At 33.5% G+C, this 26323-nt stretch overlaps 1 protein-coding gene and 1 long non-coding RNA gene across 16 annotated transcripts in view; one reads left to right on the forward strand and one right to left on the reverse strand.

Annotated features, from left to right (window-relative positions):
* The window catches only part of MAGI2 (membrane associated guanylate kinase, WW and PDZ domain containing 2), a 1604868-nt gene that overhangs the window by 892101 nt on the left and 686444 nt on the right, over positions 1-26323 (forward strand). For 12 of the 13 annotated variants that reach the window (XM_031940846.1, XM_031940849.1, XM_031940848.1 and 9 more), the window contains one exon: positions 6337-6456. In XM_031940846.1, the coding sequence (XP_031796706.1) occupies positions 6337-6456 (120 nt within the window). Of the gene's footprint in view, positions 1-6085; positions 6264-6336; positions 6457-26323 lie in introns of those variants that run through there. The other variant, XM_031940853.1, reaches the window with a different exon arrangement.
* Positions 1-26323, reverse strand: part of LOC116419659 — a 127311-nt gene that overhangs the window by 91285 nt on the left and 9703 nt on the right. The window lies entirely within an intron of this gene.

Raw genomic sequence — 26323 nt, forward strand, 5'->3', positions numbered from 1 at the left:
AACTAATATATACTTGCTATATGACTAAGGTAACAGAAATCTTTGCTATCAAAGCCATATTTATCATAGTACTACTTTTGTACTAGAGATGTAATGTTGGAGTTTTAATTAAATCTAAACAGTAATTTTGTTTTGTTTGTCTATCACATGGAGAGTTAAACTAAGTGAATTATTAAACTAATAATTACAGCAGAAAAAAGCTACTCTATATATTTGTAATTTGGAAGATTGCATAAAATATGCATATTAGGTGATTAGGTGGTTTTCTTTTTGTAACATAAATGTATTCATGATATAAGTCAGGGGAAAAAACTATTATTATATCAGTATAAAAATAAGGAAATTTTCTGCTTTAAGTCTAATCTATCTTACCTGCATGAAATATCTCTTGATTTTGTTTTTTTTTTTAATTGAAACATCTCTCCAAAGTTGTTTATGTCTTACTAGACTGAGTCTTATTCTGCATCTTAATCTACTATTTTACAAATTGGCTTTGTTCAAGGCTGATATTTTTTGGATCTATTGTTATGTAGAACCAAAAGCATATTCTCCAATTCTCTCATAGACCATGGACTTGGGCTGTCACTAAAATGAAATTATCCACTAATCAAGCTTTATGAGCAATTTCATACTTTTCAAATGCTTCAGCAAAGTCCCCAAACCTTAATGCACTGAGGAACATAGGTTCTATCTATGCTATATACCATCTAACAGAAAATGAAAAAACTTGCTACAATTCCAAATTATTCAAGTCCCATATTTTGTCACATTCAAAGTATGGAAATTGATTTTTATTACTGCTTGCCTATCTTTATCCTCTCTTCATCCTTTAACCAAACTATCATTCCCAAAGTAATATAGATCTTTATGTTTAAAAACTAATTAAAAGAAATGTTAAATTGCTATAATTTCTAGGATTGTTTGTTCTATTTTATTTTGGTTTGAGTGTGGGGTTTGTTTTCTTGGTCCTTATATTCAATTTAATTCAACCATCTATATGTACATTTTGTACAATGTAATGAAGCAATTTCAAAATTGTGAAGGTTCTGAAATTAAGACTGTACTAAAAAAAAACAAACAAAAACACCTTCTTGGGATTTAACATTGGTGATAATACTATATTTTTGATGAATAAAAAGAGCCATGAATAGAACCATTTTGTGTTTGCCATTCCGTGTTCTGATATTAACATCATCATTTTACATTTGTATAGTACATTTAACTTTCAAATCCTTTTCCATTTTTCTAATCCCATTTTATCCTTATATGTGTTAGAGGAGAGGATAAAGATTCCATTGACTCCTTCTGAGAAATGAAAACCCCAACATTGAGTAAAATAGGGGCATAAGATAAAACATCCTAGAGGAGCCTAGATTTCCCCAACAATGATCTAAAAAGACACCACAAGGAACAATGACTAATAATAAAGATAAAGAGAAATATCAGTAAGGATTTTCATTGAGTCTATGACCATAAGAAGCAGGGAAGAATTATATATGCAAGATCAGGAGAGGCAGAAGTCAGCATGATATCTCAATTCATAGGGCTTGAAGTTCAAAGAAGTTCACAGAGCCAGACACTGCTAACAGAAACAGAACTGTCACTGTAAGCTAGACTGGCCATTACTACCAATGCTGGAACCACAGCAGGACATGAGGAATAGATTACAAGGGAGTCCACGTGTCAGAACATCTTCCAGGAAGTCTGAAACTACCAAAATCTCCCACAGCCGTCCCAGCACAAAATGGCACAAATTCTCATTTAGAAATTGGGCAAGAAGAAAGAATGAGAGATGAGGTCATGGTTGGTACCAATGTTGAGTCATCCGAATCCAGGGGTTGTGGCAGAGGGTAAGAGACACTTAATTAAGCCACCCAAGTCAGAGCTTCAAGGACATCCAAGTACAGTTAGTTCAGGACTAAGCAGGGACTACTCCAAGACTCTGAGGGGCAGTAAAATCTGTCCCTGGACTAAAATCCCAATCCAGCAACTGGGGCTGTACACAGGATTAAACAGAAGAAATCTCCTAATAATTGAAAAAAAAATACGATGAGTTAAGAGAAGTTTAAGATATACAAAAAAAAAAAATGAAGAAGAAGAAGAGGGTAACCCTATCTCAAGCTCAAGTTCAAGCAGAGTATTAGGAAAAAAAAAAAAACAATTGCTTGGTCATAAAAATTCCAATAGTTGATGGAATAAATAATGCAAGAAATTTTAAAAAGCTAAATGTAATTTTTTAAGAATGGAAATCTAAAAGGAAAAGTTTGAAAGGAAAACAAATAACAAAACTGATAGTAAAAAATCATTGTCTAACCACCAGATTGTTTATGTAATGCTGGAGAAACTGAGGCAAGATAGAGATTATAGAGTTTTTAATAATTTATTTGGATTTCTGAGAGGGAGAGATTGTACTGGGAACATGTTGCCCCCAGGGCTGATGTCCAAAGCATCCAGCAGCTAATGTGTGCTTCCCATGAAGTACATATGCCTGTGGCTCCAAGCTATCAGGGCATAAACTGAGACAGGGGCAGAGTCAGAGTACTGAGACAGGGAATGGATTATCAATCCAATTCTGATAGGGTAGGGGGAGGTCCCAGACATTCTGATAAGTTGGAACCAAGAAGAACAATGATAAGATGGGGGGAGGCACCAGACATTCTGGTAAGTAGGGAAGGTCTGGGGTCATAATGTCTAAGATAGTAGGTCTTTCTCCTTATCTGAATCATAATGATTAGGAGGAGGGAGGTTGCAACCAGGCAGAACAATTCAGGGAAACTGAGGTAGAACAATTAGGGAAACCAAGATAGAATAATCAAAGAAAACTGTGGCACAACAGTTAGAAATTGGAGCAAACAGAATTCAATGATTCTATGAGATAAAACATGGCAGGACAAAGTCAAAAGACTGAAAAATGAGAAGAATATATGACATCTGCTATGCCACCCCATATCTCTCCCCAAAAAAACTATTGAAGAGAAATAATATAAAAATCTTTGGACTCTTGTATTAATTAAAATTCATACTTCAGAAAATCAACTTCAAAGAACATGAGGGGTAAGATCACCATTTATTTAAAAGTGACCTCCAGGTTTAGCGTCTTCAAAAGCCAAAAACACCATTGCAGTCTGCTTAACTTCCTAGTAAAGAAATAGATAACGATGCTATACTTTGCCCTGCTCATTAGAGTATTGCCTTTAGTTTGGAGTGACATTTTTGTGATCTAGAAGATTAGATCACTAATCACCAAAGATTGCATTGAAAGAATTGGCATTGTTAAGGAAGGAGGAAGGAAGGAAAGGAGGGAGGAAGGAAAGATGAAGAAAGAAGGAGATGAGAGGAGATGAGACAAAAAGGAAAGAAGAGGACAGGATAGGACAGGTCAGGAGATGAGTTGAGAGAGAAGGAGAGGAGAGGAGAAAAGAGAAGAAGAGAAGAGAGAAGAAGAGAGGAGAGGAGAGGAGAGGAAAAAGGAGAAAGGAGAGGCAAAGCAAAGAAAGGCTAGGCTCCCAAAATAGCTGATTTATATGATTGTCAATATTCTGGCATAGATAGCCAACTTTTATTTGTTTCAAAAATCTTGATTGCACCAGTTGAAAGCAATCATTCCAGAAGGCAGAAGAGGATATTGCAATATTTGAACATTTCTGGGGCAAGTAAAACATCAGAAGTAGTTTACCTATACATGCACTGCTTAGAGGCTTGGCATGTGGGACATTTTCCTAATCTTTTTGGTAATGTTAATGCTGCAGTCTAAGTCCATGATTTAGGGGCTTTTTCACCTTACTTCCAAGATGTAGTACAATGGAAACTAAATCCAGAGCTTTTTCTTTGGGAGCAAAAGCCATGTCAGAATTATTCTCTTTACTTCCCCAGATTTCTTTAAGTCCCAACTAAAAGTAAATCTTCTTACTGAAAGCCTGTTTCAACCCTTTTTAATTCCAGTACCTGCCTTCTGGTAATTGTTTTCTATTTATCCTGTATATAATGTGCTTTGTATATATTTGCTCACCTGTACCCCCATTAGATTGTAAGCTTTTTGAGGACAGAGACTACCTTTTGTCCCTTTTTTCTACTCTTAGCATATAGCACAGTTCCTTACATATCATAAAAATTTAATAAATATTGATTGACTGATGGCAAAAAGCTTTGAACTTGACATCAAATAAATTGCTCCCACTGAGATTGAGGAGAGGGTATCTTTATCTGTAAAATATCTGCAGGATTTGCATCTATAGGGACCTCAATTGTCCCCTCTGGCACATGTGTGATCTAATGTTTTGGATTTATCATCAGTTGGTAAATTACAGTAGAGACAACAGGAACCCAGCACAACTTTTGAGAATAAGAGCATGGACACAATCAATTGACTCTAAGAATTGACAAAAGGGGAAAACATACTTCACATACCCCTCAAAAAAAATTAAATGTATTCCCCAAAAAAGAGAAAGTGCCTACAGATAGTGACTCAGAATGTGGTTCTGTATACATATTGTGTTGTTATAAATTCATTGCCACTGTGAAAATGGTTAATTAATCATAGTCTGAAGCTTCTAAAATATGCAGATAAATCAGTAAGGAAAATTGAATCTTCAGGAGATAATTTTTCTTAATGATTTGAGTGTGTTCCCTCCCATAAAAATAAAACAAAACAGAAAAACAAATTGATTGCTTAAAAAACACCCCAATATATTAATAATGTACTGTTCATCCACAAGGGTTAATCACAGGAAATTGGAAATAAGTCTGTGGTAACAACATTAATTAAAGGATATTACTCATGCTAGTAGCAGGAACTGTAGATTTTCTACCATAAGTAAAAAGATAAAACATCTACACAATATGTCACAGTTTAAACATAAATGATAAGAAGTCAATGAATACCATTAAATGCTATTAAGAACAAATTTGTTTTATAATCAAAGAAGGGTTAGGAGGGACAATGTTTTCAAAACAGCTTCAATGAAATTTAGAGTTTTTTTTTAAAACCAAGAATAATCTCTTAGCATACTGTGAATTCTGACAGTAATATATGCCTCTCATTTGCAGGTTGCATTTTCTTCTGAGAGATTTAAAGGAATAGTCTTAGTCATTTTGACTATAAGACTATAATGCAAAGAATGAAAGTAAAAATTAAGGCCAACTTTTTTTTATTTTTAGAAGAAAAGTTTAAATTAACTTTCTGCTTTTTTGTCCTCCAAATTACTGATTATATATTTGATTTATGCAGGTTGCTACATAATATTTGCCCCCTTTTTATTTACATTTATTTCTGACTATGGATGATGCTTTATGTAAGTGACATAGACAGGGGAGTAGATTGAAGGAACAGTCTGTGAAAAATCTAGCTGTGAAATTTTCAGGTTTCCTTCTACTCACCCCATAGTCATTTTATCTTACCTATCATTTTGTCAATGTGGAGAAACTCCTTTTATGAACACAGATTTACAACTTGTTTGAATCTTCAAGTATTAAAGAATGTCCCGTGTCACTAAGTTAGGTAACTTCTGCAGAATCACACAGGCAGTATTTCAGAAACAGAATTTAAACTCAGATCTTCCTCTATCCACTATGCTATCCTGGCTTTACTCCATCCTCTCCCCCCCCCCTCAAAAAAATATGTAAAATCCAAATGTTATTATTGTTTGTTATTTAGTCATGTCCAATTCCTCATTAATCCCATGTTGGGATTTTTTCGGCAAAGATACTGGAGTGGTTTGCCATTTTCTTCTCCAGCTCATTTTACATAAGAGGAAAATGGAGGTAAACAGCTCAGCTCAGCCAGGATCACACATCTAGTTAACTGTTTAAAGTCACATTTGAACTCAGGTCTTCCTGACACCAGCCAGGTACTCTAAACACTGTCCCATCTTGCTTCCCTGTAAAATTAAAATAATTACCTCAAATATACTATTGACCCTGTAAATTCAAGATTACTTGACATATTTTAATGTATTTTGATATCATTTATGTAACAACACAGCAATCTGGGCAGAATAATAGAAGCCTATTCATAGGAGAGAAATATGTAAATTCCTAAGCTAGCCAACTCCTGGCTCAGTATTCAAAACACCTCTTCACAAAGTACATAATGATTTTTGTTTTTTTAAAAAAAGGCAGACAGACATATTCCATGACAATGTACTCTTTATGAGCTTGATGGAAAAAAGATGTTTTGTATATTTACTTAAATGTTTACCACTCCAGTATTTTTTGTTGCCAAACAGAAAGATAAATATAGAATCCAACCACAAATGATACACAGAGTAAGTGCTATTCACCATTCAGAAGTGGAACCTTTTTTAAGTTTAGCTACAAACATTTTTTTTTTTAATTCAGGTACCACAAGACCACATAAGGAGGGTGAGGTTCCCGGTGTGGATTATATTTTCATTACTGTTGAAGACTTTATGGAACTAGAGAAAAGTGGCGCTCTCCTAGAAAGTGGAACATATGAAGGTAAGCACATTTTTACTGCCAAATCTGTTTTGTAGTATCATTACATTTTTTCTCATTTAATTTAATTGCGTTAGGACATAGTGTCACAAATGTGCTAGATTTCTTGGTTTCAGAAATTGATGAGGAGGCAGATGGCAATTGTAAAGCACATTTCCTAAAGAAAATGTAAAATGAAGCTGGATTAATTTGGTTCATGAAATTAGTTGAGAAAGTCACTGAAAGAAACCTATTAATATACACACTGAAATAAATGTGTCACTAGTTTCGTAATTCATGCTGTATCTTTAGGGACAAAATGGGCTTATTAACACAAGTACAGTGAAACATAGTACCGACTCCTCAAATCAAGAGGGTTGGGGGCTTTTTCTGAGGCCCCATCTTCCTAGATGTATAACCTTAAAAAAGGTTTTTCATCTATCTGGAACAAATAGTAAAAATTCTAGGACTTTTCTTTTTAACTAGTTTTCAAAACTTAAGTAAAGCAAAATAATACCTTTTGCATGAAAAATTCAGTTAGTTTCTAAAAACCCCACCTTTATTTTTATACTGAGGTTCATATGATCATAATCTTAATATATATCCCAATAATTCATATTCATATAGCACTTTACTCTGTTAACATGCTAGCTCAATGGACCTACTGAGAAGTTGTGTAAAGACTGTTATGTACACTTTCCAATAAGGAAATAGGGATTGGAGCGGTTGAGTGAGATATTCAATTTTGTAGTTAATTTGTCACAGACATACTTTAGGAGTCATAGCTTCTGTTGCTAAGTTTATGTTCTTTTCATTTTAACTATTTGTATATATCATCTATTTTCTTGTGTGTCTTTTTTAAGCAGAGGCCATAATTAACAGCAAGTGAAGTTTGTTGGTGTTGATACTTCTGTTGTCAATAATTGTTTGTTTCCTTAATATTTGGTGATAATTTTAGATGTTCTTACATTAAATTCCCAATCCCTATATTTATGCACACATGCATTTTTGATTTCCTTCACAAGCTAATTGTACAATAATTCAGAGTCGGATTCTTTTTGTACAGCAAAATAATGTTTTGGTCATGTATACTTATTGTGTATCTAAGTTATATTTTAATATATTTAACATCTACTGGTCATCCTGCCATCTAGGGGAGGGGGTGGGGGGGGGGTAAGAGGTGAAAAATTGGAACAAGAGGTTTGGCAATTGTTAATGCTGTAAAGTTACCCATGTATATATCCTGTAAATAAAAGGCTATTAAATAAAAAAAAAATTTTTTTAGATGTTCAAGAGCATATTATAATAGTGTTAGAAAGAATGCCATGAATATATATAAATTTTACATGCCTAGTTCAAACAATAACTTGTTAATTATCACATTCATAAGAAATTGTGTGTGTGTGTGTACACATACACTCATATATATATAGATAGCTTACTTTCTGTGAATGTGAAGCTTATTAAATACATATATGTGCTTTATATATGTATTGCTTCATCAAGCTAGTGAAACATGGCTGGATATACATAAGTTTAGCAATTTTTACATATATATGCATGTGTTTAGAGAGAGCAAAAAGTTTATTTCTAAGTAATGTGCTTTTACAAAAGGGATAGTTATTTAGTGATATTTAGTGGAGATTGATTTATAAAAATAAAAACAGCACAGTAAATATTCAGTAACTTGGCAGAATATTGTCTCGGTTTGATTTGAAACACTTTTAATAAGTCTTTATTTGTATTTTTTTATTAGTGAGATTGCCCATAATTGTTTTAATATAAGCACTTTATTCAACTAGATAAAGGGTAATAGCTAATATATAGTAGTATTCCCAAAGAAACATAGTTAATAATCTGATATTTCATTCAATATCTTAAAGACTTATTGTAAATTGAATACATATAAACTCATAAAATCTGAGGACAACCTTTCCTTTCAGATAGGAATATAACTAATATGTTAGACATGATGATTATTCAGTATTTTCATTTAAAAAAAATAGGTGTCAAGTCTTACAATGCCAGTGTTTCTAGTTATAGTTTCAAATTTGAATTCCAAAAAGCTTTAAATTTAGAGAGCAAATTACTCAGATTTTTGATACTCAGCTAGATTTCATAAGCCCAGTGAAACTGCCTGAATCTTCCTTTAACAACCTTTTAGACAAAAGCTCTTAATTTACTATGTTACTTAATTTATTGTGGATAGGTAACCACCCAGGCATATAGTATTGTAACTAGCAACTTTAGCACCTGGGGCAAATTCATTTGACTGAGGAGAGAGATTATTGGTGGAATACTATAATTGCTTAAAGGAAAAAAAAATCATTTATACAAAATAAGATAGCGGTATGACTAAGAAATAATTTCTATGAAAAAATATGAAAAGGTTTTAGAAGAATAAATGATCAATATTAATTAAGTCTTGTATCGTTCCCAAAAAACCTAATGTTTCATTAGACTGTATAAAAACAGACAGTGTCTAGGATGAGGAAAGTGAAAGCCCTGTACCGGTAGGACCATATCAAGCTTATTGTGTTCAGTGTCAGGTGCCCCATTTTAAAGGAGGGTATAAGCTAAAGACCTTTCAGAGAATGATGGCCAGGATGGTGAAGGGCCTATGCATATGAGGATGGTTTGTATAAACTGGGTATTCTAGACAAAGAAGGACCTAGATTAGCAGTAGCACTCTCTATTTGTCTTCCAGTATTTGAAGGACTTCCATATGAAAGAGAAATTAAATTGTTTTGACCTGGCCCCAAAAGGTCTAATTAAGAAATGGAAGAGAGGCAATTTTCAGCTCCAAGTAAGGAGAAATTTTCCAACAATTGGTGGTCTCCAAATACGGAGAGAGTTGGCTAAGGAAGTAGTGAGATCATTTTCACAAGACTTCTTTAAGCAGAAGATGGATGACAATTTATAGGGAGTATCACAGATGGAATAGTTGGTTATATATGGATTATATTATGTAGTCTCTGAGGTGCTATCTAAGTTTGGGATTCTTTAATCTGATTTTGAATATTTTGTGGAATCCATTTCATGACTTCATAAACCTGTGTTTAGAGAACTCAAACAAGAAATCCTCAGTTTCCCACAGAAATTCACACATGTAAGATTTCTTTAGAGTCTTGGTATATCAAGTCTTTGGGGAACCTACAAAATTCAAGTTTTACTGTAAATTCATTGATATTCATATAGGTCTGGCCCTAAGTGTGAGTATTGTAAAATACCTTGTCATATGCAGGATTGCAAGGGAAGTATTCCCATGAGTTTTCTTTTCACAGAATACAAAGGAAGTGGAAATTATTTGTTCATCAAAAAGACAGGAACAAAAGGGCTTTTGGATTTTTCATATTTCTTTAATCAGTGTCCCAGAGGAGATTGTGACTTTCTTAACAAAATGCTTTTATTATTGTATTTTTTTCTCCCTCCATTATTTTTATTTCTGGTCTCAGCTTTATTCTCTTTTTAATGCTAGCACATTGCACTATTGCTCTCCCATTCCTCAATAACTATATTTGATAGAGCAGGAGGTGTTAATCTGTTTTCTATCATGGATCCCTTTGGTCCTCTGGAAAAGTCTGCCAACTGATCGCTTTTCAGAATGACATTTTTAAATACATGAAGGAAATTTTTAAAATAACTTAGAAGTTAGAGAAAGTTGTATTTTTTTTCTAATCCAAATTCATGGGGCCACTGAAATCTAGACAGAGACTTCTGATTATGAGCTCCTGGACCAGACCCTCCAGACTGAATACTCCTTGAAGAAAATAAATTTACTTTTAACTCTAGAATACAGACCCTCATCCTAATTCTTTTGACCAGTTGCCATGTATTGAATATTGGAATTGGTGCCTAGGCCTGAATAAGGGTCATAAAGTCTTTTAGCAAGCTAGGGTAAATAGGATAGCCCCTGCCATTTGCTTCTTCCCAAGTAATGTCCAATCAAGAAATACAGAGATTCATTTATTTTATTATTTGTGGTAAATAATAGACATATGAAAATATTCCATTTCAACTGCAGCCTGGCTTTCTCTCCTTCATCTCTCTTTCACCCTTCTACACACTTTTTTCCCTTTCAACTCCTCTTTTTATGCTCTTTTTGCATAGAAATTAAGAATAGAAATAAGGTCTTTGGGAGCAGAGACTGTCTTGCCTCTTTTTATCATTCATTTACGGCAAGCTTTTTACCCTTACTGTGCTTTATGTATCTCTACTTTTGAATGAATGAGTATTATGATATACCCTAAATAAAAGAAGTTCTAGAATCAGGTCATGGAGTACTGAAATGTGATTTTTTTAATAAATCACTAAATTTCTCAGAACTTCAGTTTCCACATCTGTTAAATAATGGAATTCAACCAGCTGATCTCCATAGTTCCTTCCAGCTCTGAAATTCTATGGCTAGAATCCTAGAAATCCAGTACTTCAAGAAAACACTCATTCTGAAGAAGTAGCACATATATTAGCAGTCCTTCACAATGTCGCTAGTGATGGTGATTAGAATCTAGTCATACAGACGCAGCTGGAATGACTGGTGTGGGATAAACAGCCCTTCCCACACTAAGCACACATGGAATGTTCCATTGGATTAGTAACTGCAGCTCTTCTGTGAAAGACCTGCTCTGTTGGGAACTCGGCCTTCAGACTGCAGTCTTCCCTAAAAGGAGCCATTCCATTCTCTGTAGTGGGACACCTGGCCAGTTAGCTGCTTCACGTTCCCCATCCCTGTCATACATTTAATATCTTGAGTTTTGTAGAGTATTTTCCTAACAAGAGACCGCTGAAGCAGATAGGCCAGACCTTTTTATACTTATTTTACAAATGAATGGCTTAAAGGGTTCAAATGACTTGCACAATGTCATGCAGTTAATCCATAGCCTAGGTGAGATTCAAACCTACTTTCTCCTGGCTACAAGTGCAGGGATATTTCCAGCCCAATCCAATAAACATTTATTAAGTGCTTTCAACCTGTCAGGCCCTGTATTGGGGATTGGGAATACAATTAGTAAAAAGAAAGGCAGCCCTTGCCCTCATGGAGCTAACAATCACAGGGGTCCTCAGACTTTTTAAATAAGGGGCCAGTTCACTGTCCCTCAGACTGTTGAAGGGCTGGACTATAGTTAAAACAAAAACTTTGTTTTGTGGGCCTTTAAATAAAGAAACTTCATAGCCCTGAGTGAGGGGGATAAACGTCCTCAGCTGCTGCATCTGGCCGGCAGCCGTAGTTTGAGGACCCCTGAAAGGGAGAGACAATACACAAAAGAAAGGAGGCAGAGGGAAACAGGGCACCATAGGGGACCTGGCACAGAGTCAACTGTTTTGGGGGGTGGAAACCAGACTGGGCAGCAGAGGCAAAGTAGAGGGAACTTAAAAGTGCAGTTTCTTCCCTCTCCTATAGAAAATAAGGAGAGTTCTTTGGAAATCTGTCCTCCAGCCCTTCAGTCAGAGATTGAAGAACACGTTATCATCAAGGCTTGGGATAGCAGCACAGTGGAGAGTTTAAAAGTGACAAAGGGGCATCTTTCCGCCATAACAATGAACTTGAGTTCTGCCATTTAGTGTTTCAGCCAATTTGTACAGCATTTCTTATGACTTCCCAGCTTGATTTTCTCATTTCAGTTATAGTACTGCAGCAGTTGTTAATATTTCTTTCTCTATTTTCTGTAGATGGTCAGGCCACAGGACATAGATTGTACCCCCTGTGCTACTAGTGAAAGCCTTAAGGTTCTTTAATCTAATATATAGATTATACATTATAATAATATAATATAATAATATAAGGGTCTATAATCTAATATATAAGTTCTTACTCCTTCAGAGTAATAATTATCATTTGTTCATAGCACTGCATTAACTCTTCTAAATAGTCAATCATTCCAAAAAAATTATATTGAGCATCAATTATGAGAAGACATATGCATGTGACATGGCTGTGCCTCTTTTTGTGGGTTATTCATAGGTAATTCCTGTGCCTTTTGATGAGGGGATTGTTTTTTTTTTTTTCAATTTAGAGTAATTCTCTGTTTTAAAGCACTCTATATCGTTTATGTAATAAACACTCTTGATCTGTTACTCTTTTCTATACTGATAGGAAGAGGTTTTAGAGAATTTCTATTCAAGTACCCATATTATTTCAGGGGTTCTTAACCTGGGTTTTGTGAATTTATTTAAAAATAGATTTTGATAATTGCATTTCAGTAAAATAGGTTGCCTTTTTGTACTATGTACATTTTATGCATTTGAAAATATTATCCTGAGACAAGGGCCATAAACTTCACCAGAATGCCCAAAAGGGTCCATGATACTAAAATAGGTTGAGGTGAGATTAAAATCTAGCAAGATGGGTAATTTGCTAAAGATCACAATTAACTACTGCGGAGAAGCTTTGAGTATTTGAGCCTAGTCCTACCTTCATTTTATATCTATCTATTAGTCAATCAACAACCATTTATTAAGTTGAGCTAGCTATGGTGCTGGGTGCCAAGGGGAATACAGAGGCAGGATATGAAATTATCCCTTCCATCAAGATTATGATCTAATTTGGGAAAAACACTAATATATGCATATGACTAAATCAATTGATGAGCATCAATACATTTAGTCATGGAGCTTGGCTGTCCAATGTAAAGTAGAAAGTATTTTATGATATATCTGTACCCTTTACAAATTTTTACATAACTTTGAAGAGGTCATAGACATCTTAACTTCCTTTACTTCTTAACTCAGGAGGTTTCTAGTCATCCCAGCTGTTATGATTCCTCCTTTCCAGAATTATTTTGTATTTGCTTTGCAAAAGTTTGTTTATTTAACTATGTATGTGTTGTAGAATGCTTCTTAGGACCAGAGATCACAATAATTTTTGCGTTTTATCATTATCTCCTAGTATTTGCTTTTGTCAATATCATGTATAATCATTGTTGAGTTAAATTGAATTGGTAGAAGGAAGATTAGGGCATAATCACATTGTCCTATTGTCCTATCATGTCACCCATTCTATCAGATCTCAGCCCAAAGTTAAGCATCTTCCTTTGGTCCAGTAACTCATAAAAAACAAGTCTTCCAGTGGGGGGTGGAGGGGAGGGGAAGAGAGAGAGGGGAAGGGAACCACTTCCTAGTTTCCTCCTTCATTCACATTTCTAGATCCTCTAGTATTACAGACACTTACCTAGAGACTGAATTTAGGCTAAAATTATTCTCTGTCCCATATGATCTGGAAATTAAAAGCTTTTATGGGACACCGGGAGACAATGACAATGATCTCCTGATCTTTGAAAACTAATCTTGAGGGGAGGGTGAGATATAGTGAAGGACCTTTAAAAATCATAAAATTCCATCTTTTAAAAAATTAAATATGGCAGTCAGGCAGTAGTCAATAAATATTTGTTAAGGGCCTACTATGTGCCAAGCAATATACTAAGCTCTGGGCATACAAAGAAAGATAAGAGACAGTCTCTTCTCTCAAATTTCCATTTGAATGAGGGAAACAATATGTAAACAACTACATGGAAACAAGTTTTATCTAGGATAATGAGCTCAGAGAATTAAAGATTTTAGTAGGACTTTTATCAGGATCAGTAGGTTTTATCAGAGAAACTTCCTTTATATAATGGGAGTTGCTAAGGCTAGGATGGTCCTAGAATGAAGTAAAAGAATAAAGCCTTCTATTATATCTTACTGAACTATTGATAAAAGCCTATTCCTGATATTTAATATCCTCTCTATCTATATTTTGTCTGGTTATAACTAGTCAGTGTTACAATTTATTCTAATTTGCCCAAGATCAGGACCTATGTATGTTGCTTGCCGCGCTCCCAGAACATTCTGAATCTGACCTCAGCTTTGTTTTTGGGACCTTGCCTCAGTCTTGTATTAGAGAAAATAATGTATATTGGAATAGGGGCTTTGTCTTATCAAAGTCAAGTGCCTTCTTCAGGGACTGGCATGCAGATGGTGTTTAATTCATGTTTGTTGAATTAAAGCCCATTTCCTGAAACTAGCAATAGCATTTGGGTAAATACAAGGCAGTAAATAAGCTTCTGAAAAAACAGGAGATTTCTATAAAACACAGAAGAAATCTCTTGTCAGTTGAAAAGGCTATATACTTCCTAAAAGAACAAAGGAATTTCTCCCTTTGGTTTCATCATAAGTAAATTTTGAATGATACACTGATCAAAAAAGGAGAAGAAAATCATATTAAGAAAGTCAGCCAGTCCTTTGGGATCTTTGGGAATCTGGCAGAAAGAATGCAGCCCACACATTATAGCACATTCAAAATTAAATTAAAACTTTGTGAAGTGGTACTCACCAATTTTTAGCAGTCTGTAATCGCCTACCATGCTTTGAGACTGTATATATTGAAGAAAATATGTTGAACTTCTTAACTTATTTCATAAGAACTAATGTAAAATCTTATCTCATCTGTACCAAAAAGTATATTGGGAAGCCAAGTGCAAGGGAAAGCCTTGGCTTCATTAAATCCATGGAAAAAAATCCCAACTAAAATTACATTAAATTTTTGAGGAAAGCAAGTTTTTGCAATTTAATAATGGAAGCCAGAACTATGATTTTTCAGTAACATTGTAAGGGTTTTCTTACATAAAATTTCAATCCCTTTACCCAAATGGGATAGCATGGGGAGATAAATAGCACTCAGACCAAATAAAATCATCACTGGTATTAAAATGATATTGATAGGAGCTGTATTTTTTTCCATCAGCCCAAGCTACTGCCAATTTAAATGCAAATAACATTTCATAAATGAAACAAACACTTGTTAAATAATTTACTTTGTGCTAATGAAAACAATTCTTCCCCTCAAGATACTTCTGTTCTATTGAAGAAATAAAGATTTGATCAATATTTAAACTGATAATGAGATTGTTTTCTTTAAAGGAGGTGAAAGTAAGATAAAAATTTCACCCTACTCTTCACTTTTTTTGCCCCACTATCCATGATAAAAGAAAATAAATTTAATATCAAGTTCTAAGTATGCACTTGTAGTTAGCATTTAAATTGTCCAATCAGCTCTACTGCTTCTTGAATAGAACTTCTATTTTCTTTTCCTTTACCTGATTATGGAAAATTTCTCATATCTATCTCTATCTCTAATCTCTGTGTATATTTGTAGCTACATATAAATTCTAGGTACAATGATTGAATAGATTTCAAGCTTTTAAAAAAAGTTAAAGAAAACAAAAAAAATTTTAGTGATGTTTTACACGCCTTTCAGATCTTAATATGACAGTTATCTTGTGATAGATTCGGTCTATTTTCAGAGCTGCTGAAAGACAACATATGATTTTTACTTAACTGCCTTGCTCCTGACTAACGCTCTAGTAATTGCAAGTGTTAACTTGAATTAAAATGGGACAAAACTCTCTGCTTTTATTTTAAACATAGTCTTTTTCCCAAAACAAAAATGGAAATGGTCACACATTGTTAACACTCATTTCCTTTCAAAATAGAGTTAGGATAAAAGATCTTTAAAATCTATTCTCTCACAAATCCAACCCTGTGAGACAGCATTGAAAATTTTTCTCCCTAGCCATTCTTACAACTGCATTGACAAAAAAATTTGTTGGTGATAATTCCCTGTTTCCCACTGAGGAGTAGACAAAGTTCTTCTATAGCAATAATATTTGAGAATAAGTTTAGAATAAATAAGTAAGGTTGCCACATCATACAATGCTCAAATAAAAAGGAACTTCCCAAGAAATTAAGAACCAATAAAAAGTGAGGAAAAAAAATACAGTTAGGATATTGTAAAGGGAAGTAATATGGTATAGTAAATAAAAAGTTACTTTGAAGCCAGGAAGATCTGAGTTCAAATCTCATCTCAAAACACATCCTGGGCATTTGACTCTGGGCAAGTAATTTTATAGTCTCTCAGGACTCTAGGCAGCTTTTTAAGACTAAATTACAAAGAAGATATGAACCTGCATTTCTCATTCAGTGCTTCCTGTAGGAATACCTTATCCTATACTACTGCTTCATACTTATAGTTCTCCAGTTTTTCTAGTTAGTCATAGAATGCTTGAACTGAAAGGAATCATTGACATGATCTAGTTCAATCTTTTCATTTTATGGATTAGGAAACTGAGGGCCAGTAAGAAAGAATTATTTACTTGAAGTTAGGCAACTAGCAAAAAGCAGAGATAAGACTCTACTGCACACTTTCCAATGCCAGATTCCATTATTTGTTCATGATATATAACTGGTTGATTTTTGTTATGATGAATTATACTTCAACTCTGAAAAATACTATTGTCTTTTCAGTAGACTAGATGGGTATATAATTTGATACTCTTTCAAGTTTTACATGTCAAAGTCCATTTATATGGGCCTAACTTACACCACTGCTATTCAGTCTTTACTCTAAATCCACAATGGGATGTCTGCTTAAATGTTGGGGACCTGCTTTTAGATTTCTTGACATTGCAAATTGATCAATGGAGCAATCAAACTATCCATCAATTATTTACCACTCTTGCTGTGAGACTCAATCCATTTTAGTTCTTTTTGTCTTCTTCTTTGAATATATTTATTCGATAACGTCTCTCACAATGCTCCTCTTGTGACATTCCTCATTTATAATGTGTTGCACACTATTAATTCCCATCACATGCTTGTCCATTTTCCTTTAAGTGATCTTCAACTTCAATCTCATAGACACTAATATTTAACTTGCAGGAACATTATCACTACAAGAAATTGATGGTAAAAAAGATCGACCTTTATTTAGGAAGAAGATTGGAGTCATTAACAGAACTATATAATTTCCCAAAGACAGTCCAGATTGCCATTTTTTTGTTCAGCCTAGAGTCACTGACAGAGTCTGTCCAAGATCAATGCATAACAGAATTCCTCACCTCTCCCACCCCACTGAGATTCATTGGTTATTCTCTTATGGAGTTTGCTTTTTTTTTTTTCTATTTTAACAATCTTCACATGTGTAAACAGTACATTTTTCTCTGCTGCTGCCAAAAGCACACATCAGATTTGGTGTAAAAATATTCATACACTCCTTGGTCTATACCTTGGACTAACATGAAAAGGCCAAATATTAAATAATTGAAATAATATAAAATGAACAACAAAAAAATTTTACTAAATTCTTACTTTGTGCCAAACACAATATTTAGCTCTTTGATACAAATAGAAAAAAGCAGAATAGCCTCTGCCTTTAAGTAGAACAAAATTGATATCATTTTAATTAATAATAACACTGGTATTAGTGGGTTTTTTTAAAAACTAATATGCCAGTAGTGCTGACATCTGGGCTATCAAGGAATTTGGGCCTCCTGTGCCTTTGGTTATCAATCTAGCACCTTAACTCTAAATTTCCTCAGTATTTTGGAAAGAAAAAAAGAATGTTGTTGGAACTGATTATAGCCCCTTTAATGCATGGATACATAAAAGCATTCCTCTGAAATAATACCTATGATGGCACTTTCTTTGTCTTGCCCATTGTGTCAGAAATCTCCCATGTTTGCATACTCAGAAGCAAGAGTTTTATTCAGACTAAGGACTCACTGGCTTCTATGTCTTCTTGATGACAAAGGCTTTTCAAGCACTCTGCATATTGGTAATTTGATAGAGTTAGTCTTAAACCATCTTCTCTGACTTTGACTTCCTGGGTCTTCAAATCTCTGGGTCTTCCTTTGTTCAAACACCTATCCAAGATCATGCCCTTTCTACTCTTAGTTAAATCTCTGATCAGCTGGAAACTAGACAACTGAGAAAAATCAAAAATAGTCTAGATTTTTTTCTGAGAAGTAACTCATTCAAAATCTATTTAATTCATTGTTATATTCCTCATGATACTGGTTCAGAAATTGTTATATTTCTCATGATACAGGTTTAGCAAACATCAAATAGGAATAGGTCATATCTCTATATTTGTGTGGTTCCAAAGATCACTACTATATAACTTTTGGCCAGACCATGCAAACAACATTAAAAATCCCAATAACTGATGATTCAAGGTCTTTGAGGGATTATACTACTCTGTAGACTGCAGAGTAGTTTGCCTGAAAATAATGCTTGGAAATGGCCAGCCTTCACTTCAGAGCATCAGTGATACTATTCACCTCACTACAGAAGAGTGACAGATTCAAAGTTCAGAAAGAGACCTACATGGAATCTTTGGTTTTATTTTACTCCCTGGTCTTCTCCAACATCTCAGTCACTTTGTGCACATTCCAGATACTCAACTACAATTAACTATTCCTGTTTCTCACATATAGGAAAGAAAACAGAGGTTGTTATACAAGACCTTTATTGATATTGGAACAAAATGTCAAAAGGGAAGATTATTGGTCTTAAAAAATTACTCTTCTAGAATCTGCTTAATGTAACACAACTTAAGAAAAAAAAAACTCATATTAATGAGAAGACTAGATCAATTCTTCAGTAGCTTTGGATTTTAGGGGTTTTTTTGTTATTTACATGGGTTTGATAATGATAACACTTCAAAAAAATCAATTGGGCTGTTATTTATGGAAAGTTAAAACTTATATTTTTCTTTCTTAGTTATGAAAGGAAATAATCTAATTTTTATATATTGTTTAATGACTAGACAACTCAGTATAAATTAAAGAGCTCCTGTATTTGGTGACTTTGTTGAGTAGGAACTCCTAATCTATCAATATCCATGTCACCTAATCTAGCAACCTCAACTATAAGGTTGCTCAAGGTTCCTCAAATATATATGAGACTGAAAGGAAGTCCCCCAAAAAGTGTTTGAACAGCCCACATAAATGTCAGAAAATCTGTATAACAAAGTCCATGTACTGTACTCATTGGAAAGTTCTTGTTGATAGACCTTGATAGATGCTGGGGCATCTTGGAATTCGACAAATAGTATTTGAAGCTGGATTTTAGCTTTTTGTGTCTGATTGAGAATTGGAAGTTATATCAGAAGTCACATAATCTCAACCTTTTTTATTGTACAAATGAGAAAAGTGAAATACAAAGAAATTAAGTTACTTGCTGCATTGCATAGACAGTAAAAAAAAATGTGAAATTTGAACCTACTTCCTCCAATTCCAAATTCAGGATCTTTTCTCTGCTTCCCAGGCATAAACCAGTGATCATATGCTCATTAAAAGAGATATAATAGTTGTACTTCTGTTCCCATGGCTTTGCAGTGGAGAATATGTTTCATAAGCCCTGAAAAGCTTTGTGAACAAGAGTTATTAGTTAACTCTTCAGATATTTTAGACACAATTCTAACAAACATGACTATTTTGTTTCCTAGGCCAGTGCAGACTAGAAGGAAAACAGAAACTTGGTAAAAGGAATTCTAAAGGAGAGCACATTGATAGCAACCAGAAGTGACAGTTAAACTGATTAAGGCAGAGAGAGAACAAAATCACACCAAATCAAAAACAGTGAATATATAAACTAAAAAATGACAGAAGAAACAGTTCTTTATTATAAGGGGAAATAGCTTTGCTACATTCCTCAACAATCTTTTAAGATAAATTTTTGTTACATTAAAATACAATAATTAACATTCTTAATGGTAACTGAGTCATTAAGAAAAATTAAATGTTAAAAATGAAGTGTATAGTAATAGAAAAAAGAATTCCATTAATTTAATTCATTAAAGTTTTTTTTTAAGTTTTCTCTGTACAACAGGTACATTTCTTATTATCTGAAAAATTCTCTTATATGGAACACTTAAGAAGTCAGAATGATACTGTTATTTTAATGTAATTCTCTATTTTAATCTGTAGAAACACTGCTCAGTATGAATGTTTATAAATGATCTTTTGTCTAGAAGCAAAGGTATATATAATCTAGAGAACATAGATTTAAAATATAAATTTCCAACCTATCTCCACCATAAAACTCCAACTCAAAAATTAGATTTATATAGATATGTGGAGTATATAAAAGTTACATAAATTGTAGTAATATTGAGAGTTTTTTTAATGCCTCCACCTTTCCAAGCACAATGTGAAGGACATTTAACAAAATGTCTAAACATTTGGAAATTATAAAACAAGTTTATAAGCTTCTTTTTTTTTCTATTAAGTTAATTTGTTGTTGATCGTCATTTTGATCCAAGATGTATTATATGATGTTTTATTACTGACGCTTAGGTACACCAGATTTTTAAAAGATTTGCATATAATTTCATGTGTTATCTAGTTATGAAAATAGTTTCATAAATTCAGTTTTTTTCTTTCAGATTAACATTTTTGTTTGTTTCCCAAAATAGATAGTGGTAGGGGTGAGGGCGGAGGTTGCCTATTTTTTCTGACTGAGAAACTCCTCTCTCCTTCATAATCTTCAAAAATGATAGCTCATGACGCTGTGCTGATCAAGTAATTTATGAAATCCCCTGGGATGTGTGTCTTTATAGTATTTGCTCAAAATCTTATTTTAAACAGTGCTCTTATTATAGAAAATGAGACAATCAAACTTTTTTCTTGATGCAGTGACTAGTTTGTCCAAATAGAATGTGATTTTTCTTTCTTAGCATTTGTGTCCTTAGCTTTGTGCTCCTTCTCAATCCACTGTCCTCCCTGTTCTTTGTCTTTCTGAAAATATTTGCTAAGAAAATGCCTACCTCCTAGTTGTATTTGAATTATTTTACTGGTTGGAAAATTTTCCTTTCATTGACCTTTTTAAAAGCACCTTGCTCTTAACAGAATCTATATAGAAGTATTTACTTTTTTATCTTTTTTCTTATCTGTCCTCTCTTTCCCACAAACCCACTATCCTGTATGGATTTCCCATTATAGTATTGCTTGAGATTGACCAATTTAAGGTGAGCCAATTATTCTGATCCAATTCCTAGACTTCTGTATTATTTCTGAAAAGTTCCAACACAGCCATAATCCAAATAGGAATAGGGATTGAATTTGTGCCTTCATTGGTTTGGAGGAACTCCCAAATAGGGAAACTTCCAACCTGTAACTCAGTAGTGTCTGCAATGGATAGATTTAGACAATGGTGTCAAACTCTACTAATCCACATATAAGAATCCTTGCAGGCTTCATGTAGACTTAATTTTAAAATATGATATTATATATATATATTATTGTACTTGTATTTTTATTGTTAAGTATAACCTCACAAATTTTAATAAGGTTGAAATGCACTTGGTAGTGGTCCAGGTGGCAGATTATGTGTCTGATACTTCTAGTTTTTGCTTTGCTACCTCTGGAATCAGAATAATGGGACTAATATTCATTTAATTGGTTACTTGGTTATGGAACTATGAAGAGCATTTACTTAATTTAATTGGAATAATGTCATTCCTGTCAGTAAAAGCAGACAACAATAATACCAGGAGATATCCAGGAAGATATTGCATGTCTACAGACATAAACATTATCTCAAGACTCACATGTTCTGTATACTATTTGTTATTTTCAGGTATAATAGGGCTATGAATCCATATAAATATGGAAGTAAGATGACAAAGAAATAGAAAAGGAAAGACAAGCCTACTATGTGCCAAGCACTTTAGAAAGATTCTCCTTTGAAACTCATATTAACCCTGGGTTATTGTTAACCTAAATTTACAGTTGAGAAAACTGAGGCAAATGGAGATTTAGAATTTACCCAGAGTCACATAAATACTGTCTGAGTCTAGATTTGAATTCAGTTCTTGTGACTCTAGACCCAGCACTTTATCCACTCTATAACCTAACTCCATTGAACCCATATCCTCATGCTTTTTTTTTCCTACTATATAATGATGCTTTCCAGTGATCTATGTAGATGAAATTCACTCAGTTTCATTATGTAAGAATATCAAGTTTTCAGAAAGTTATTCAACAAATATTTATTAAATGCTTACTCTGTGTCAGGCATTATGCTAAGCCTTAGGGATAAAAATAAAAGTGAAAACATTCCCTCTTCACAAGGATTTTATATTCTCATGGAAGAGGCAGAATGCAAATAATTGGGTAAGTATAAGATGTATATGAAGGTTATCTCATAGGAAAGGCACAAGTCACTAGGGGAACTGTGAAAAGGCTCCTGCAAAAGGTGAGATTTGAGTACAGTCTTGAAAGAAGACAGAAGAATAAATAGGAGAAGGTGGGAAAGCAAAACATTTCAGATGAGGGCACATTCCATTTCTTCTCTTCATTAATTTTAATTTTCACTTCTTTCAAGGATCAGACTTAGTTCTAACCTTTTCCCATAACCTCTAGTCCTATCAGTGGTCCATCTCATTTATTTTTCTTTGAGTTGGTTATTCTGCACATAAGATGTTCTTCTGTGTGTTCTTTATGTAATGTTACTAGTTTTTCCATGACTCTTACCATGTATTAAATGGTCAGTGAACATTCCTTGAAATATCCTTTATCACGGTATTTCCCCCCAAAAAATCTGTTTATGTTTTTGTTGATGTCCCATACATTAAAGATTAATGTGCTTGCTAATATAGAGCAAAAATACCAGTGAAATTACTTGATAATCAGAAGTAGAGGCATATAAGAGACTTAGAAATGTGATTTCCTTGAAGGCAGAGACTAGGTCATTGTGTGCCTTTGCTCATAAAGATATTTAATAACTATTTGTTGAACCTGATTAGTATTAGAAATGAGGTTGATGGAGTGATAATCAATAAATACTAAATAAAATAATGTCAACTATGTCAAAAAACACAGAATGTTTAATATGATATTGAGAGGGGAAAAAATGGAGGATAATGCTTATGTTAAGGTTAGGGAAAATAGAGATGAGGGTTGGCTTTTCCTTGGGCAGAAAAATTTGAAGGAAGGAAATATGTTGATAAGCCCCTGAGGTAAAGAAGAATAGGTTTCAATTCCTGGAGAAGCATAGTAAATGATTAAAACAACAATTGGCACTTTGTGATTGGGATTCAGTCCAAGATACCAACAATCCAAAGGTACAAAATTCCAATCCAATCCACCCCTTCAACTGCAGAACTGTCACTGGACTTGTTTGCTGTAATCTTCCCCCTGCTGTTCCTTTGTCCTGCCCAAGCTATAACCTGCTCCTTCAGCTGCCATGAACCCATTTGTAATCAAGTCACAACTCAAGTTTTTCTCCAAGGTTGGGCAAGGAACATTTCTAATCCCTTCTCCATCTTCTTGACTTAGTGATTTGCTCAGTGATGTTCCAATTGCCAATTGGAGTTGCCCCTTTTCTCTTTACCACCACCTCTATAGTACCTAACAGCAGAATTTTTAAAAACTGTTATTGCTGTTCAATTGTTTAATCATGTCAGACTCTGTGACCCCGTTGACCATGGCACACCAGGCTCATTTGGTCTATACTATTTTCATACTCAAAGTTCATGTTCATTGTTTCCACAACACTATTTCTTCATCTCATCCTCTACCATTCCCTTTTCCTTCAATATCCTAGTATCAGAGTTTTTCTAATGACTTTCATCTTCTCATTATATGATCAAAATATTTATCATTCCAGAATTCTAAATAAAAACTTTAAAAGGAAAAGGATAGTTTGAAATAACAATTTTGCATCATATTACTCTATAGTTAGTTAGGTGGTATCTCAAAAGTCATCTAGTCCAATTACCATCTAAAGTATCAGTCCCATTCAAAATGCCTACAGCAAGTGACCATTCAACTTATATTGCATCTTTAAAGACAGAGAAATCACTTAGTAAGGTACAATGGAAAAAGCATACAGCCTTGTGTAAGAAGTCAATTTATTAGCAAGCATTTATTAAACTCCTGCTGTATACCAGACACTGACTTAATCACTGGAAATGCAAATATTTTTCTACCCTCACAGACTTCACAGTCTGAGGGAGAGAAACAACATGCAAGCAATGAATAAACAAAATACATATAGTAAAAAGTAGAGAAAACTTTAAGGGAAAGCATTAACATTAAGAAGTTGAGGGAGTCCTCTTGCAGAAGGTGAGGTTTTAGTTCTGAAGGGAAGCCAGGGGATTCAGGATGTGGAGATGAAGAGAGAGAAACACTGTTTCTGATATTTATGATTTGTTTGAAAATGGATAATTCCCTTAACTTCTTACACTTTACTTTCCTCAGTTGGATTAAATTGCCTTTGAAGTTTCTTCTAAATCTAAAACAATCATCTAAATGTTCAAATCAGTCTATTCTTCTTTAGGATGGCTACAGTTGTTAGGAAAAATGTCTTTATAGTAACCCAATCATTGTATACCTTCATTTTACAGATGAGGAAATTAAAATTCAGTGAGATTAAATTAAATCAAAGATGTTAAGTGGCTTGCTTAAGATTAGGGGAGAGGAGAAAGAAAAATCTAAATAGCATAGCTACAATGAGAACCTATATAATTGGATGTAAATTTCAGGGTTGTTTCTATTAAAACATTCTGCTGAACAGAAAATTTAAACTGAAGCCAATGTCATCTTAGAAAGACTAAGAAAATCTCTTCAAAAAAGTTTCAAACTTCTTACAATTCATCAGTATAAAATGAATTCTGTCACTTTTATTAGCATAGTAAAGTCTTATAAAACTTCATTTATCCAGACCAGTTTCATGAAAAATCTTGTTTCAATAGGAAAAAAAAAACTAAATAACAGAAATTGGAGATTGGTAGTTTTATTTCTTTAAAATTAATTCTATAGCCATAAATACACTCAACATAGATTTTTCAGGGAATTGCTTTAACAGACATATCAATTGTGTACAGATAATTAAATTTTTCTAACACAAGGATGTTTGAAAACAGTATATACCTTTCTAGAATTATCAGAGAACAAAGTGTTACTCAAGTGAATTTTTCAGACCATCAACTCTTGTCTTTTTGAGCACTGAAATTTGTTTTAATCTAAGCATTTCTGAGAGAAAATAATTCAGTTATCAGTCATTTATTGAGCATTTATTTTGCCCAAACTCCTGATCAGTAGAGGAGGTTTTGTGAAAACAAGATCTCTGCCCTCATTTTTATAGAATATATGGTATATTTTCCTCTTCTATGCTATCTACCTTGGACATACTATAATCTATTCTGATGCCTATTGAGGTATATAATCACTATATGACTCGAAGCTTCAGAAATACTAAGATTATATTGTTTTTCTTTTCTACCCTGTCTCCTCTCTCTCTTTTTTTTGATGCTGCCAGTTTATAGACTGCCATCAATATCATCCTAATTTGCTGATTCCACTCTCCTGTCAGTTAAAGCTTAGAACAAGTGGTTTTTGCTATGAGAAACCAAAAAACTGGGCTTGTTCAAGTGGATTTGGTGCAAGTCAGTCAACATTTATTAATCAGCTAGTCATTGTTTTTAATGTGAGACAACTGAGGATAAAAAATGATATCTTCCTGGTCTCTCTCTGTTCCCTACAAATATGATCATATTTTACCTGTTCCTTAAAAATAAACAAAATAAAATTTTTCTAATCCTGCCAAACTCAAATTATCTTGGAACTTCCCCCATTTTTTGCTCCCATTTATTATCTGTTTTGCCCCTATTTTCTCACTAGTGATTAACTTTTTAGATCATTGTTACTGAAGTCACAGATACTAATTATCAGTCTCCTATAAGTATGTTTAGAGAATCTAATTATATATAAATGTTTGATATATTTCTTATAATAAGGCTCTCTATTATACTGTTCAACAATATATATACATGTATATATATATATATTCACATATTTGTGTATTTGTGTATGTTAAAGCATCAGTATTCATATTTTATGAAATCTATTGATGTTTAATATTAATATTTTACAATAAAATTATTTCATCTACATTATAAAATTGCAAAGCAAAAAGAATTTGCATTTCATTAATTCCTGTCATTCATTACTTTTATTGAGGCAAGCCTTTCAACAAAATTGATCTGAATTAGTGAGACCTTATTATGCTAATAAGGCATAATTGATCTTTTAAACCTGTTCTGAATGGTTGAATCCAATGACCTTTTCTTAAT

This window comes from Sarcophilus harrisii, chromosome 5 (assembly GCF_902635505.1).
Source record: "Sarcophilus harrisii chromosome 5, mSarHar1.11, whole genome shotgun sequence".
Lineage (NCBI taxonomy): Eukaryota > Metazoa > Chordata > Mammalia > Dasyuromorphia > Dasyuridae > Sarcophilus > Sarcophilus harrisii.